The following is a 16,852-nucleotide window of genomic DNA, read 5'->3' as shown; positions in this document are numbered from 1 at the left end:
TGATTGAGCGAATCATTCAATGATTTACCTGTCTTTTCAAAATTAATCAGTATTTCTGAAGAAGTCTTTTGAGTAAATAAATAAAGAGCTCATACACAGACTCATTTGCTTCTTTCATGAGCTGAATCTGCTGAGTGAAAAGCAATGATTTACTTGTGAACTCATTTAAAAGAATTTGAAATTTTAAAGGGAACTGAACAAATTCAATTGTATGTTTTTACATCGTCAATAAAAATAGTCCAGGCATGAATGTTTCTGAATGAATCTGCAGCTGCTGAATGGATGCTTCAATGAGTCACTCAAAGGGAGTCTTTTCTTCCAGAATGAATCAAACTGGCTGAGAGAATGATTCAACAATTTGCTAATGAATAACACATGCAATTACTGAATGCATCTGAAGTTTTAACAGGAATCAATTTAGTAAAATTAAAAAGAGTCACTTGTTTCACTGAATTGGCTGAGTGAATCATTCAATGATTTAGCCATCAGTCCAAAACGAATCAGCGTTTTTGATGCAATCTTTTGAGGAAATATATAAACGACTCATACACAGACACGTTTGCTTTGTTCTTAAATAACTGAATCTGCTGAGTAAAAAAAACGCAATGATTTACTTGTGAATTCAATTAAAAGATTTGCAATTTCTGAAAGGAATTGAGCAAATTCAACTGTATATTTTACCATTGTCAACAAAAATAGTCCAATCATGAACTATTCTGAATGAATCTGCTGAATAATGAGTCAATAAGCCATTCAAAGGGAGTTATTTCTTCCAGAATTAATAGAATAGGTTGAGTGAATAATTCAGTAATTTGCTCATGAATAATACATCTAGTTACTGAATGCATCTGAAGTTTTGCAGGAGTCAATTTTAGCAAAGTAATAACTCGTTCAAAAAGAGAGTCACTTGTTTCATTGCTGAATAGAAACAGTTGAGTGAATCATTCAATGATTCAATCGTCATTCCTAAATGAATCAGTGTTTTAGAAGGAATCTTTTGAGCAAATATATAAATAACTCATATACAGACTAAGTTGCTTCATTCCGAATCTGCTAAATGACAAATGCAATGATTTACTTGTGAATTGCTTTAAAAGAATTGGAATTTTTGAAGGGAATCATCTGAGCAAATGAATCACTCACTCAAAAACAGAGACACTTGTTTTATTGCTGAATTGAATCAGTTGAGTGAATCATTCAATGATTTAACACTGATTCATTTTGGAATATTGGCTTCTGAAGGAATCTTTTGAGCAAATAACTAACTCACACAAAGACTCATTTGCTTTGTTAATAAATTATCTGAACCTGCTGAATGCAAACTGCAATGATTTACGTCATTCATTTAACAGAATTGGTATATTTGAAGTGAATCAACTGAGTAAATGAATCACTGACTCAGTGAAACAATGAATGAATTATTAACTCATAAAGAGGGTCACTTGTTTCACTCCTGAATTGAAACAGTTGAGTGAATCATTTAAGGATTTAGCCATCATTACAAAAAGAATCGGTGTGTTTGAAGGAATCTTTTGAGTAAATAAATAAATAACTCATACTAACTCAAAGATCTTTGTATCGCTAATCTGATATTTAGATAATAATGCAATATAAAATGTATTCTAGTCCTCTGACAAAAGGACCAATCAAGACAACAATGCTTCAGCACAACCGAAAGCAAATGTCTTTCCAAAAGTTACATGGAGCAAGTTTTTCCATGTTTCGCAAGCGTCCCACACACAGCGATGTGGAGCTGAGATCTGAACTCCTGCATGCTGTCGCTGCTGAAATAAAGCCGCTGGTGGTTCAGATGAATCACTGACAGCAGCGACACCAACAAACAAACACAAACCAGCACTGAGCGTTCAATTCTCTCATCCTGATCAGACTCAGCGTGGAGGAGGCTTTAGGAAAACCACATGCTGATACACCCCCAAAAATCAAAGCCCAGAACAATATCACAAATATACAGCTTTAATAATTCACAATTGTGATAAGATGACAGATTTTCTCAACGCTCTATTGGAACTGCACTCATGAGGTTTGGAATCACAATGAATCATTTTGATTCTATTAATGATTCTTTTAGAACGTTTAAGAAGGGAATATTAAGAATCATTCCACTGGTCAATGATGCATTTAAAGCAGGGCTGTCCAAACTTGGTGTCCTGCATATTTTAGTTCCAACCCCATTAAACACACCTGAACCAGCTAATCAAGCTCTTTATAGGTGTACTAGACACTTCCAGATGTGTTGAAGGAAGTTGGAGGTAAACTGTGTAGGACACCGGCCCTCCAGGACCGAGTTTGGACATACCTGATTTAAATGCATCATGCAAAAGCAACTCTTGCAAATTGTGTAGTGTAACAGTAAACATGCAAAAGTTGGAGTTCGGTCAGATTTTTAAATGCTTTTATGCTCACAAAGCCTGAATTTGTTGATCTAAAATTCAGTAAATATTGTAAAATATCTACAATTTTAAATAACAGTGTTAAAGTGCAATTCATTGATGAAACACACATTTTTCAGCATCATTATGGTCTCACATGATCCTTCAGATATTATTCTACATTGTTTATTAATAGATTTTTTTATTATAGCACAAGAAATATCTCAACAAGAAGATGCCTGTTATTTTGGTGTCAGAAAAAAGGATTATTTGATATAGATATTTGTAATTATAAATGTCTTCTAATCAATTTAATGCATCCTTGCAGAAAATCTTGCAAAATCACTTCCAAACGAGAGTGTATTAAGATCAATATGTATTTTACTAAATATAGGAAGCCATTCACACATTTCTCATTAATGCCTCTGCTTGTTTTCCTGATCATAACTACATGAAAAATTCTCAATTCCAAAGAAAATACAACTCCTGTATTAGCATTACAAAAATTCAATTATTCAGAAAGTGATTAATTACAAGATAAGGTTTTGTATTTATATAATATATGTGTGTGTGTGTGTGTGTGTGTGTGTACTGTATACATATACTGTACATAAAATACAAAAATATAGAAAAGAAATATATTTAATTACATATAATTTGAATATCTAAATATAAACAAGTATTTTATACAATACAGCCATGCATATATTTATGTGCTCAAAAATATACACTACGCACAATATATTTTGTAAATGTTAACTTTTATGATGAGATTAATGATTTGACAGCACTAATTTTACTGAAAAAATAAAGCATTCATTTTGTGCCTTTAAAGTCTGCCTGAACCAGAAGTTATGACCGCTTTTTTTCCTGCATTGTAATGCAATTCCTAGAGAAACTGAATATTTCTAACACAGTGGGCGTGGCTTGTTTTTCTACTGTGAGCTGATTGGATGTAGTAATGTAGGCGTTTCATTTAAAGATTGGGAAAAGGGTTTGGGGAGAGGTATTACAACCTAACAGACTCCTCCTGCTCATCATTTCTGTCCAAAACTGACAGCTGGAGGGGCGTGGTTAAGTATGTTAGCCACGCCCAATACCTCAGACAGACCTAATCTGAGAATTTAACTAAAAAACAATCAGGTAGTGCATTTTCAGATTTAAATTAAAGATTACAAGGGCAAACTATTTGTATTTTCTTAATGACATGCACAGATGAAGTGTTCACCATGAAACTAGCAATGTGAGCTGACAAAATCAATATATTAGATTTGATTTCATCTGTACTTTAATTAGTACATGATGAGCGTGTGCAGTACCAGCAGACACAGACAGGAGGCGCCAGAGATCTTGGCCTCAGTTCTTCACCTGTCCTCCATCATTGGCTTCTTGAGCATGATTAAATCAGATGCGCATGACATGAGGAGACTGTGCAGTCTGAGCACGAAAACTGCTCTGTCTTCACTGTCAGCCGGTAAACAGCTTCAGCCCTCGTGGGTCTGCGGTGAAAGTGTGATCTGATCGCACGGCCGGACTGCTTAATAGAACAATTTATGGAGATCTGAGAGTGTTTCCTCAGGAGACTTTAATTTACAACCCCCCCACCACACACACACACCTCAATTCTGCTCCTCACTGTATTCAGCAGCATATTCTGTACTGTACTTCATTCTTCATATGCATTGTGTTACCAGTCTGAATCAATCTAATGATTCACTCACTGATTCACTCAAAACAAAAAGATTCAAAAGAAGCATAAACTGAATCTTTAGAGAATCTAATCATCATGCAGACGCAGAATCATTAAACAGTGAATCATTTCCATTTCACTGTGATTACAGTTGGTTCAAAGTTAAAGCTGCAGAATTATTGACATTTATAATTCAAATATGATTGAATGAACCACTAATTTTACTCATTTTATTGAACAAATAAATGACATATAAATTGTTGACAGTATGAATCAATCTAATGACTCACTCACTGATTCACTCACTGCAAAAATATTCATTTATTCAAAAGAAACATGAACTGAATCTTAAGTGAATCAAATAATCATGCAGACTCAGAATCATTAAATAATGAATAATGTCCTTGTTACTGCGATTAAAATTGATTCAACGTTAATGCTGTAAAATTATTTACATTTATAATTCAAATATGATTAAATGAACCACTTATTTTATTAAATAAAAACAAATGACATATAAATTGTTGACAGTATGAATCAATCTAATGTCTCACTCACTGATTCACCGTCTGAAATGAATCGAATAATCATGTAGACTCAGGATCATTAAATAGTGATTCATTTACATGTTACTGCAATCAAAGTTAATTCAACGTTGATGCTGCAAAATTATTGAAACTTCTGATGATAATGCCAATATACTTGAACGAACCACTTCTTTATATTGAATTAAATGTTACCAGTTTGAATCAATGTAATGATTCACTCACTGTAAAAAAATTTTAAAGATTCAAAATAAGCATTTACTGAATCTCAAGTGAATCAAAAAATTATGTAAACTCAGAATAATTAAACAGTGAATCATTTCCATGTTCCTGTGATTAAAATTGATTCAAAGTTAAAGCTGTAGAATTATTTAAATTTATAATTCTAATATGATTAAATGAACCACTAATTTTACTAAATCAAAACAAATAAATGACATAACTTGTTACCAGTCTGATTCAATCTAATGACTCACTTACTGATTCACTCACAGCAAAAATGTTCAAAGATTCAAAATAAGCATTAACTGAATCTTAATGAATCAAATTATTATGTAGACTCAGAATCATTAAATTATGAAGCAATTCCCTGTTATTGAGAATACAGTTAATTCAAAGCTGATGTGGTATAATTATTGAATCATGAAAACACTATAACGAACACATAAATTTTTTATAGTCTGAATCAATCTAATGATTTACTCACTGCAGAAATATGTAATTATTCAAAAAGAAACACGAACGGAAACTTAAGTGAATCGAATAATCACATCGAATCATTAAATAGAGATTCATTTCCATGTCAAAGCAATTAAAGTTGATTCAGTGTTGATGCTGCATAATTATTGAAATTTATGATGATAATGCAAAAATTATTTTCATTGAATAAATCAAAAAGATCAAAAATGATATATGCATCTGAATCAATCTAATGACTCTCTGACTTGCTTTGAGCAAAAAGATTCAAAGATTCAAAAGATGCATAAACTGATTCTTAAGTGAGTCAAATCATTATGCAGACTCAGAATCCTTAATTTGAAAATCCTGATACTGTGCACAAAGTTGATTCAAAGCACTGCCAACGCTTTTTTGTAAAATTGTTCAAAATGATGCCGTTTTATTGCAGATAAACTTGAATGAACCACTTCTTTTAAATTAATCACATACACAATGACTCTCAAATACATTTTAACACCAGTCTGAATCTACTGACTCACTCTCTGATTCACACACTGCAAAATGATTCAAAAGAATCAAGAACTGAATCTTAAGTGAATCAAATAACTATGCAGACTCAGAATCATTCGATTGTGAATCCTGATACTGTGCACAAAGTTGATTCAAACCACCAGCAATGTCATTCGGGAGAACATTACATTAATAACAACTCGTTCAGTATTTTTTTTCCAACATTTATAGTGCTATTATTTGAAAACTACACAGAGTAAAACCAATAAATAACAGTGCAAATGTGCCACTTGATCATACTGAACAGAAACATCTCTGAGATAAATGTTTGGTCACGGCCCACGACTGAACATTAATCCTCAAACACGATCAGGAACATCAGATATACAGTGTACTGATAAAACGAGTGTGTTTTTGTATGAATAAGTGCAAGCAGAGATGCTGAACTCACCTCTGTAGTAGAAGAGGCACATATCAGACAGAACGAACCATCTCTTCTTCCACATCTTCATCCCGGTGCTGTCCTGAAAAACACCAGCAGCACAAGAACTGTCAATCAAATCAGCCAGCCAATCACAGCGCGCTACAGAAAGCCCTGCCCCAAACAATGCACTCAAGGTTTTTGGGGTGTTTGTATCAATATGTTAGTCGTATGGTTATCTATAAGCTTGAAAGTCGCTGGTTTGAGCCCTGGCTGGGTCAGTTGGCATTTCTGTGTTGAGTTTGCATGTTCTCCTCATGTTGCCGTGGGTTTCCTCCGGGTGCTCCGGTTTCCCAGTACTGGGTTGCAGCTGGAAGGGCATCCGCTGTGTAAAACATATGCTGGATAAGTTGGCGGTTCATTCTGCTGTGGCGACCCCTGATGAATAAAGGGACTAAGCTGAAGGAAAATGAGTGAATGAATGAATAATTAAATTAAGAGAAAATATATTCAATTGTTTTTTGAATGGATAAGCATTCAAAACTCTGTACACTGTAAAGAGTGATTAGTTGAATAACAAGTGTGTAATCTCATTGCCTTCAAATTATTAAATAAATGAACTACACGCATAATAAGTGAGCTTAACAGCTTTAAGTTAAAACTGAAATACTTATATTTACTTTAAGTAAAATCACCTTGTCGTTTTTAAGGCAATGGGTTTCAGGTGATTCAGTTCAATTCACCTTTATTTGTATAGCGCTTTTACAATGTAGATTGTGTCAAAGCAGCTTCACATAAAAGGTCATAGTAAATAGGAACAGTGTAGTTCAGTTTTCAGTGTTTAAGTTCAGTTCAGTTTAGCTCAGTTCAGTGTGGTTTAATAATCACTACTGAGAGTCCAAACACTGAATTTCAGTAATTGAAGATTCACAATGCAAAGAAAAATGTTTCTCTTACTTCACTTTGTTTCATATGTAGTCCAAATATCTACAAATTCTTAAATAAAAAATACTGTTTTGTTTTCACCTTCATAAGTCAAAAATAAAGAGAAATTAGAGAGTTTTTCCTCAAAACAAGCTAAATGATCAGCTATAATCTTACATTCACTTAGAAATATAAATATTTGGACTAAAAACATGACAAAACATCTTCGTAAGAACACCATATATATATATATATATATATATATATATATATATATATATATATATATATATATATATATATATATATATATATATATATATATATATATATATATATATACACAGGTGAAGTCAGAATTATTCTCCCCCCTTTGAATTTTTGTTATCTCTTTTAATATTTCCCAAATTATGTTTATCAGAGTAAGGAAATTTTCACAGTATGTCTGATAATATTTTTTCTTCTGGAGAAAGTCTTATTTGTTTTATTTTGGCTAGAATAAAAGCAGTTTTTAATTTTTAAAATAACATTTTAAGGTCAATATTATTAGCCCCTTTAAGCTATATATTTTTTGATAGTCTACATCAGAGTTTCTCAACCCTGTTCCTGAAGGCACACCAACAGTCCACATTTTCAACCTCTCCCTAATCAAACACACCTGAATCATCTTATCATAACATCAGAAGAGACTCCAAAACCTGAAGTTAATGGGTCAAATAACGGAGACATCCAAAATATGTACTGTTGGTGTGTCTCCAGGAACAGGGTTGGGAAACACTGGTCTACATAACAAACCATCGTTATACAGTAACTTGCCTAATTACTCTAACCTGCCTAGTTAACCTAACTAACCTAGTTAAGCCTTTAAATGTCACTTTAAGCTGTATAGAAGTGTCTTGAAAAATATCTAGTTAAATATGTGCTGTCATCATGACAAAGATAAAATAAATCAGTTATTAGAGATGAGTTATTAAAACTATTATGATTAGAAATGTGTTGAAGAAATCTGCTCTCCGTTAAACAGAAATTGGAGAAAAAATAAACAGGGGGGCTAATAATTTTGACTTTAACTGTATATATATATTTTTGCATAAATCATATAAATAATTAAATACAATGAATCTTTCTTACATCTCTCTAAACAATATATTTTTTATGTGCAAATGTTTTAAACTCTCTTGAAATGCACAATCACAGGTCATAAAACACAGCAAATGATAAACTTTCAAACTATTCTGGTTAAACTTAGTAGTGGCTCCTGGTCAACTATAATTCAGCCTCCACACTGCATATCTTGTGATGTGACTATTGTAATGTTGATGCTGAAAGGATATATTGTGAAGCCCTAACTGAATTATACACACTGAATCCTGCATTTTAAAGCGGAGAAACAATTAAACCGACTCAGCGTTGCTATTAAAGACTGTGGCTGTTGTCAGTTGCTTTAGTTTGATGACAAAAAATAAATGCTATTGGCTGTTTTATAAAAGGGGAGGGGCTACTCAATATACCACACCCCTAAGTTCCACAGACAGCAGTTTTGGTTTTGTTTTGTTGTTGAGCTACTGTCAGTGGTGTTGCAGCTCTCTTCCACAGCGCAAACTCATCTCTTTTTCTAAGGCAACTGGTTTTATGTGAGGCATGAATCATATTCACATTCCTCCCTCGTGTTTTACTGTTTGTTGTGCTAATGTTTACGCCGTGTAAGATTAGATTAGATTCAACTTTATTGTCATTACACATGTACAAGTACAAGGCAACGAAATGCAGTTTAGGTCTAACCAGCAGTGCAACAGCAGCAAGTGCAGGATACAGGTATAAGTTATAAAGTGCAGTTATAGAAAAACTATGGTGATATTTACAGATGGATGTACTATCAACATTATATACAGGTTGTATTAGCTATGAACAGAGATTTGCATAAATGAATATATGTACAGGATGCTATTAATAATCAGGAGTGGCAGATAGATAAACATAATTACAAATTACAAATGTCCATGTGCTGTGGGTATGTACAGTTCAAGTAAATGAATCAGTGCAATGTACATTTTAATTTAGACAACAAAGCACGATGGTTTCACAGGAGCTGCTTTGATGGAAGGGAAGAGACCACCTCTGAAGGGCTGTGTGTTTTGGTGGAAACGCACACTGGTTTCAAAGGAATGCTGAAACACACACACTTATACACACACATACACTGTTACACATGTTTTGTTTTTCCTGTTACTGAGGACATTGCATAGACTTTGCAATGACGATGGCTTTGACATTGTTTTTCTGTCAGGTTAATGGTATTTTCTGTGGCCTACCCCTAGTCCTAACCTCAACCCTAATATGCCAAGCATCAGATACTAAAACGAAACACATTGTGGACAATTTTTAAAGCATTTTTAATTAGTGAGAGCCAGTAAAATGTTAACACTAGTGGGTTGCCAGCTGTTTTTCACTATAAAAGGGAGGACAACTGACCCTCACAAGTATAGCTAAACACACACACACCTGTGCACAACACGCATACACACACACACACACACACACACACACACACACACACACACACACACACACACACACACACACACACACACACACACACACACACACACACACACACACACATAGATGTTACTGATATTGCCGCTGGCTTTATGTATTTAATGCAAAAAGGCAAGCTGTTGTGATAAATATGAGGCAAAAGCATCAATGTGGAGTTGTGCATGTGCTGCATAAAAACACACACGGATGAAGCCCGCATGAGACTTCTGATGGGTAAGCTTTAAAGTGCTGTCAGATCTGTGGAAATGACTATCAGTAGCCACTGTAACTTTTACGTCAGCATGCACTTTGATGGACATACAATGTGGTATAATCATGGTAAATGTTTAAGTAAATAAGCGTAAAGGCACAATGGAAATGCATATCATTATCATAATCATTAGAAATTAGAAATACATTAGAAATACCCAATAGAAATACATGCACATTTAATAAATAATTAAATAAATAAATAAACGAATGAATGGAATAATAAAAACAATCAATAACATGCATATCAATGGAATGATTGGTGAAATTTATTTAATTTGTTAATTTAATTTTATTAATGATTAAGCTATATCAATAATTGTATTTACAGTTATATTATAATGAATTATAAAATATTTAGGATCTATATAGGAATACTGATTACATTTTTTTTGTATTTTGGTTTTATTGGCATTATGGTAATGAGAATATAGCTGTACATTTGCTTGACTAATTAATAAATAATAAATGCAACACAAATTTAACGTAAAATTAAAGTTTGCTAAAAAGTCAGTTGTGTTTTATAATATACATTATAATAAATTCTAAAATAAAACTAAAAAAACATTTAAAAATATTTAAAAATGTTAAATATTTAAATGCATTTAAAAAAATACATTAATTTAGATCAAATGCATCAGACATAATTGATGATTATTGTAAATACGATCATTTTATAATGTAATTTTAAACGTTTTTTTTCTACCAAAGTGTGTTCATGCTATGAAAGAGTGCCAGAGTCTTGTACCTGCTTGTGAAGCCAGCCGTTTTTGACCACCGGTGCATTGGGGTTCCTCTTGATGGAGTTGGACCTTTTCCCAAAGTTGTGCACTTTCTTCGAGGACCGGGACGGCTGCAAACACACAGAGAGCATGTTATTATTTTGAGAAATGACACTTGTGAGGGATTTAAGCTCATCTGTATGCATTATTCAGCCATTGAGTTGTAAATAATTACAGCTTACTAGTGAAGTCGTTTAGTAGAGCTCAGAAGACGCATGCATTATGAATCAACAGCAGTTCAAAAGATGCTCAACACACAGAGAACAACAGGAGAGCTTTTCTGATGCTCATAAAATACACTAAATAAAAAACATAAAATATTATAATGCACATGATTACACTGTAATTCAAAACTAAATTATAATAATAAATTTGATTACAGAATGATTACATTTAATGAATTATATAATATACAAAATTAAATAAAAATATCTGAAATGTATATCTATTATTATTATTATTATTATTATTATTATTATTATTATTATTAAGTCAAAATTAATAGATTTGCATAAAAATGTTAAAGTAAAAAAATTTAAATAAAATAATAAAATTGAATAAAAATATCAGAACTGGATATCTGAAAAAAATAAAGATATTTTTATATTTAACTTTTCTTTTTTTTTTCCACTATAATGATGACAATAAATGTCTGAAAATAAAATATTAAAATTATAAAAAGTAATAATTCAAATTAAAATTAAATTAAAAATAAATTAAAATAAACTGAAATAAAAGCTTATCTCTATGTTTTTTTATCTGTCTCTTTATTTTACTTTGTCTTATATACAGCACTTTGGTCAGTCTAGTGGCTGTTTAAAAATGTGCTTTATAAATAAATGTACTTGAACTTGATAACGAAATTAAATAAAACAAGTACATTTGTATAAAAATGTATAAAAATTTGTAACTATTTTAAATAAAAAACACTTTAAAATTAAATAATTAAATGTAAAAAAATATCAAAACTGGATATCTGAAAAAAAAAAAATGTAACTTTTATCTTATTTGCACTATGATAACAACAATAAATGTCTGAAGACAAAATAATAAAATAAAAATTGTATAAAAATTTATAACAATTTGAATAAAAAAATTCTAATTAAATAATAAAATGTAAAAAAATAATCTGAAAAAGTATATATATATATATATATATATATATATATATATATATATATATATATATATATATATAACTTGCCATTTTTCTTGCACTATGATAAAGACAATGAATGTCTGAAGGTGCTAAACTGTCATGAAAATATTGTATTGCATGCATATTCATTCACTTATTTATTTGAGAAACAGCGGCAGTGTCAGCCAAAGCCATTCATGAATTGTTGATTATATTTGGCTGTTATAAAAAAGACTACAGAAGTGCAAAAAGACACTTTCAGGACGACGAGCTGACTAGTCTTTCCAAAGCCTTGAATAATGAGGCATATTTTGCATATTTTACATTAAAAATGCAAGAAGGAAACACCAGGATTTACTGAAAGCACATATAAAAATGGAAATCTAACTAGTTGCCTGCATTTCTGCTTCTTTACATAACCTTACCACCACAGAGCAATGAAAATCAAGCAAATGTGCACTAACGAGGGCAATAATTGCATAACGTGCCACTGATGCATGATGGGACAGCGCGGTGTGTCCAGCTGGAACTAGGCCATGGTTGGTGATTTAGTTGGTTATCTTGTTAGTTCAATGGTTTTCATTTACAGTAGCCTATTTAAATGTATCTGTACTGTATATGAGATATAAGCTACAACATTTGGTAGTTAGTATGACAGGAAAGGCATCCCAGGTTAGTTAGCGGAGACTCACTCTGGTTGTGGGGCTGCTGGGATGTGTGGTGTAGTCAGAGCCGCCGGTGTAGTTTGAGGCTTCGCTCATGGTGCTGGTGGGACGCTCCTTCTTCTCCGCCTCTGGTGCTTTGGTCGCTGGTCTGGAAGATTAAGACAGGAATGAGTCTTATTCATGCATTATATCTCATCCATTATCACAGGCGATCAGTTCTTTAATTGCTTTTACAGGAAAGTGAAATACAATGAAAGAGATTTCGTTTTGTGCATGAGAAGTAAATGATTAAAACACATTCATTCATTTCTTTTATTTAATATTGTATTTTAGTATTATTTAGATTTTATTTAGCCATGTTAAATACATAATTAATACTAAAAATTGTGTCATACAAGCTAAATCTAGTGTCATATAAGCTAAAAATCTCAAATAAATTGGCATTTAAAAAAATTAAATACAAACAATATGAAAAGATAGATATCATCCATGTGTTATACTAATTTCATTTACGCCATTCACATAATTGATTAAATAAGTTTACATTTAATAAGATACAAATTTATATTGTAAATAGTGTTTCACTACTAATATTAAAAATGAACAAATCAATGTTCCATTTAGTATTAATTTAGCTTATGTTAAATGCATGATTAATACTAAATATAACATATTCAATTATTACATTTCTAATATTTGTGTAATTTAAGCTAAAAATCTCAAATTACAATATATTTTATATTTAAATTTAGGGCTGCACAATACAGTGCTCTGCATATATGAGTACACCACCCACAAATCTCTCATTTCTATTCATATTATCAGGATGCTTTACAATATTATATTTGTGCATATACATTAGCTTAGTTATTACTGAAGCCAAATCAGGAGCTAATCTAACATAATAACTTAAATAACTTAAAAAATTAGTAGCACAAATTTATATGTTAGGGAAAAATATTAAATAAAATTTTATAAATAGCAAAAATCAAGAGAAACAAAAAATACATACAATTTTTTGCAATATTTTGCATGAATTTAAATGTATTATCTTTCCATTTCTAAAGCTGTTCTGTGACTAAAATATGATTTTAATAAATATATCGGTTTAATAAATCAGTTTTGTTCAAATGCAACAATATATTTGACCCATATTCACTGAGAAATGCATAAAAATATTCATATTCAAAATGGAGTGTATTCATATATGCTGATCACTGTATATCGTTTCAGCATCGATATCACAATGTGCGCATTTGCAATAGTCACATGCAGAATGTGCAATGTTGAGCTGCTATTATAGTTATTAAATGTTCATTTTATTTAATTATTAATATGATGAAGACAATAGTGTTATTATACATTTTCCTTTACAATTTCTGTGCCTGTATACTATTAGGACTGTAAAGCACTGGCTGCTTTATTTGCTCTGGCGTATTTATCAATGCTTGAAATTTGGTGTTTTTTTAAATGCAAAGGATTCAATCCCCTCTAGAATCATCCTAAATAAAGGAATTCTTTTCAAATATTAAATCAGTCTGGTTCATTTGTATTTATATCGTAATATATACTGCACAAAAATTAAATATCGCAATGCCAGATTTGTCCAATATGGTGCAGCTTTATTTACAATGTATACATACTGTATATAAGAAATAGTTGCATGCTTTAATGAATGTGTAAAGGAATTAAACACTTATTTGCAGGATGCAAAGTCATCTTGCATGATTGAATTCAAGACACTATAACAAAAATAAATGATTTGAACACAATGACAGTCTCATTAAAGAGTCCATCACAACACTAAACGCATAAACGCATAAACGCATAAACGCATAAACGCATTCACCAATTCATGTTTACCTGCTCACAAAAGACAAAAAGCACGTATCTGTCTGAAAATAAGCAGAAGATCTCAGTGAAGGCCGAGAGATTGCTGTGCAGATTAATCGAGGAACATTGCAGAGTTTCTCAGGGTGTCTGCTGTGTTTTAATAAGCATGAAGACAGAAGGAGTAAAAGAGAGGAATAGAGGAAACAGACCTCATGCATCACAGCAATTACTCCACTGATGGACTCCAACACGCTAAAACACATACACACTTTACACTGCAATAAATGAGTTTTTTACTTAAAGTATGTCTCGTTTCTAAGCCAAATATCTTAATAATCTTAACCCATGCTCAAATAAAACGGAATGATTTTGGCGTCAAATCTTATTTTGACACACATTTTGTGAAAATGCATTGGAAAAGTTTCAAAGGTTCAACAATACATGCAAATTGACTACCCTTTCGTTATGTTGGGGGTTGTTTTTGCCCCATTGACTTCCATTAGAATGACATTTTTGATTGCAAAGCCTTGACACTATATGATTATGTGTTTTTGATTGTTGGTGGTTTTCCCTGTTGGGAAGAGGTAATATTTGACGTTTTACTGTTGATCATAAGTTGGCAGTATTAACCCATCAGTTGGCAGCCTTAACTCTTAAGAAAGGCCTGTGCAAAAAAGTTTCTGACTTTCTTATGGAGTATAACTGCAGATTATAGTGTGTGTGCATAAATATACATACTATGTTTACTATGTTCTGAGTGCTGAACTGCTTATTTTTTTCAATTCAATTCACCTTTATTTGTATAGCGCTTATACAATGTAGATTGTGTCAAAGCAGCTTCACATAAAAGGTCACAGTAAATAGGAACAGTGTAGTTCAGTTTGTAGTGTTTAAGTTCAGTTCAGTTTAGCTCAGTTCAGTGTGGTTTAATAATCACTACTGAGAGTCCAAACACTGAAGAGCAAATCCAACGATGCGCAGCTCTATAGATCCCGAACCATGCAAGCCAGTGGCCACAGCGGAGAGGGAAAAAACTTCACTAAATGGCGAAAGTGAAGAAAAAAAACCTTGAGAGAAACCAGACTCAGTTGGACACGACCATTTTGATATACTCAGATATATAACAGTAATTGTGCAAAGGCCTCTTTCTCACAGACACATACACACACACTGTAATCCATATTACTCCATATAAAAGCAAGAAAACTAAGATTTTTTTCACTGCAATTGATGATCAACAGTAAAAATGACAAATTTTACTTCTTCGCAACAAGAAAAACCAGCAACAATCAAAATTGAATGATTAAATGGCTTTGCAATGAAAAAATGTGGTTATAATGGAAGTCAATGGGGCAAAAACAGCCCCTAACACAACGAAAGGGTAGTCAATTTGCCCAGAGTGTATTTATTGTTGAGTTTTTAAACATTTTCCCAAAATATGTGTCGAAATAAGATTTGGTGCCAAAAATCATTCCATTTGCTGAAACAGAGAGAAAGTTGTGGCCAAATTAAGACTCAAAAATCACCCCAGAGTGGATGAAAACATCCTAAACAGCATACAAGGGTTTAATTAAGAAGAATTTTTAAGACAAGTAATGAAGGAGTTATTCTTTACATCAATCAAAATAATCTGTCATTGGGGTAAGCAAAATAATGTTATAGCTGACCCCATTTTATTATTTTGCTCGTTTTAATTAAAACTCACTTAATTTGGACTATTTCTGGAAACAAGACTGGTCTAGAAAATGTTTCTTGATTTAAGAGGTTGCAGATATTTGGCCTTGAGACATGACAAAAAATGTAAGTAGGTGTTTGCAGGTTTTTGCAGCGTATGTTCCAGTCAAGCTAAAGGAGCAACTCAAAAAAATACAGGCTGTAAACTTGGGAGTCACGTCAGCCTTATTTAACGTAAGTGAAGAGAAAGCTAGATAAATGCATCCATAAAGGCTGAAATCCCCATGCTGAACTGAAGGCATTGTCCCGTAGGGTTGGCCTATATTTCTGCGATACGGTAGAGCGACGACGTCTGGGGACACTACTGCTATCTGGAGCAAAGGGAGAAGAGCGAACACCAGGGTAAAAAATAAAGCTGTCTGCCTTCTGGGTCAGTTTGATGAAGAAAACAATCTCTGGTTCACAAAACACTCCATGTTAGCATGGAGCATTTTATTTGCATCAATATTAATCATGCATTTAAAGGGATGCTCAATCTAAATATTTATATATTCAAAGCTGTGTCATTACAATAGTGTATATCTTCAATTCTTTGTTTTACAAATTGCAATTAAAGATTCATTTGTTCAGTCTAAGTGAGTCTCTAGTTAACTCATTGATTCGATAGGAGAGAATCTACAAATGACTCACTGGTACAATTGATTTGGACAAAGCAAGTTTCTAGTTTATTAATTGATTCAATTGATCCAGCCAAAGCAGCTCTTCAGTAAAAAATCTCACTGAATCACTGTTCA

At 32.3% G+C, this 16,852-nt stretch overlaps 1 protein-coding gene across 20 annotated transcripts in view; it reads right to left on the bottom strand.

Moving 5' to 3' along the window:
• plekha5 (pleckstrin homology domain containing, family A member 5) overlaps window positions 1-16,852 on the bottom strand; it is a 192,715-nt gene that overhangs the window by 47,488 nt on the left and 128,375 nt on the right. For all 20 annotated transcript variants that reach the window (XM_056456195.1, XM_056456180.1, XM_056456182.1 and 17 more), the window contains 3 exons: window positions 12,579-12,699; window positions 10,715-10,819; window positions 6,265-6,337 (listed from right to left, as the gene is read on the bottom strand). In XM_056456195.1, coding sequence (XP_056312170.1) covers window positions 6,265-6,337; window positions 10,715-10,819; window positions 12,579-12,699 — 299 coding nt within the window. The remainder of the gene's footprint in view (window positions 1-6,264; window positions 6,338-10,714; window positions 10,820-12,578; window positions 12,700-16,852) is intronic.

This window comes from Danio aesculapii, chromosome 4 (assembly GCF_903798145.1).
Source record: "Danio aesculapii chromosome 4, fDanAes4.1, whole genome shotgun sequence".
Taxonomy (NCBI): Eukaryota; Metazoa; Chordata; class Actinopteri; order Cypriniformes; family Danionidae; genus Danio; species Danio aesculapii.
This window is presented reverse-complemented; position numbering and strand designations above follow the sequence as displayed.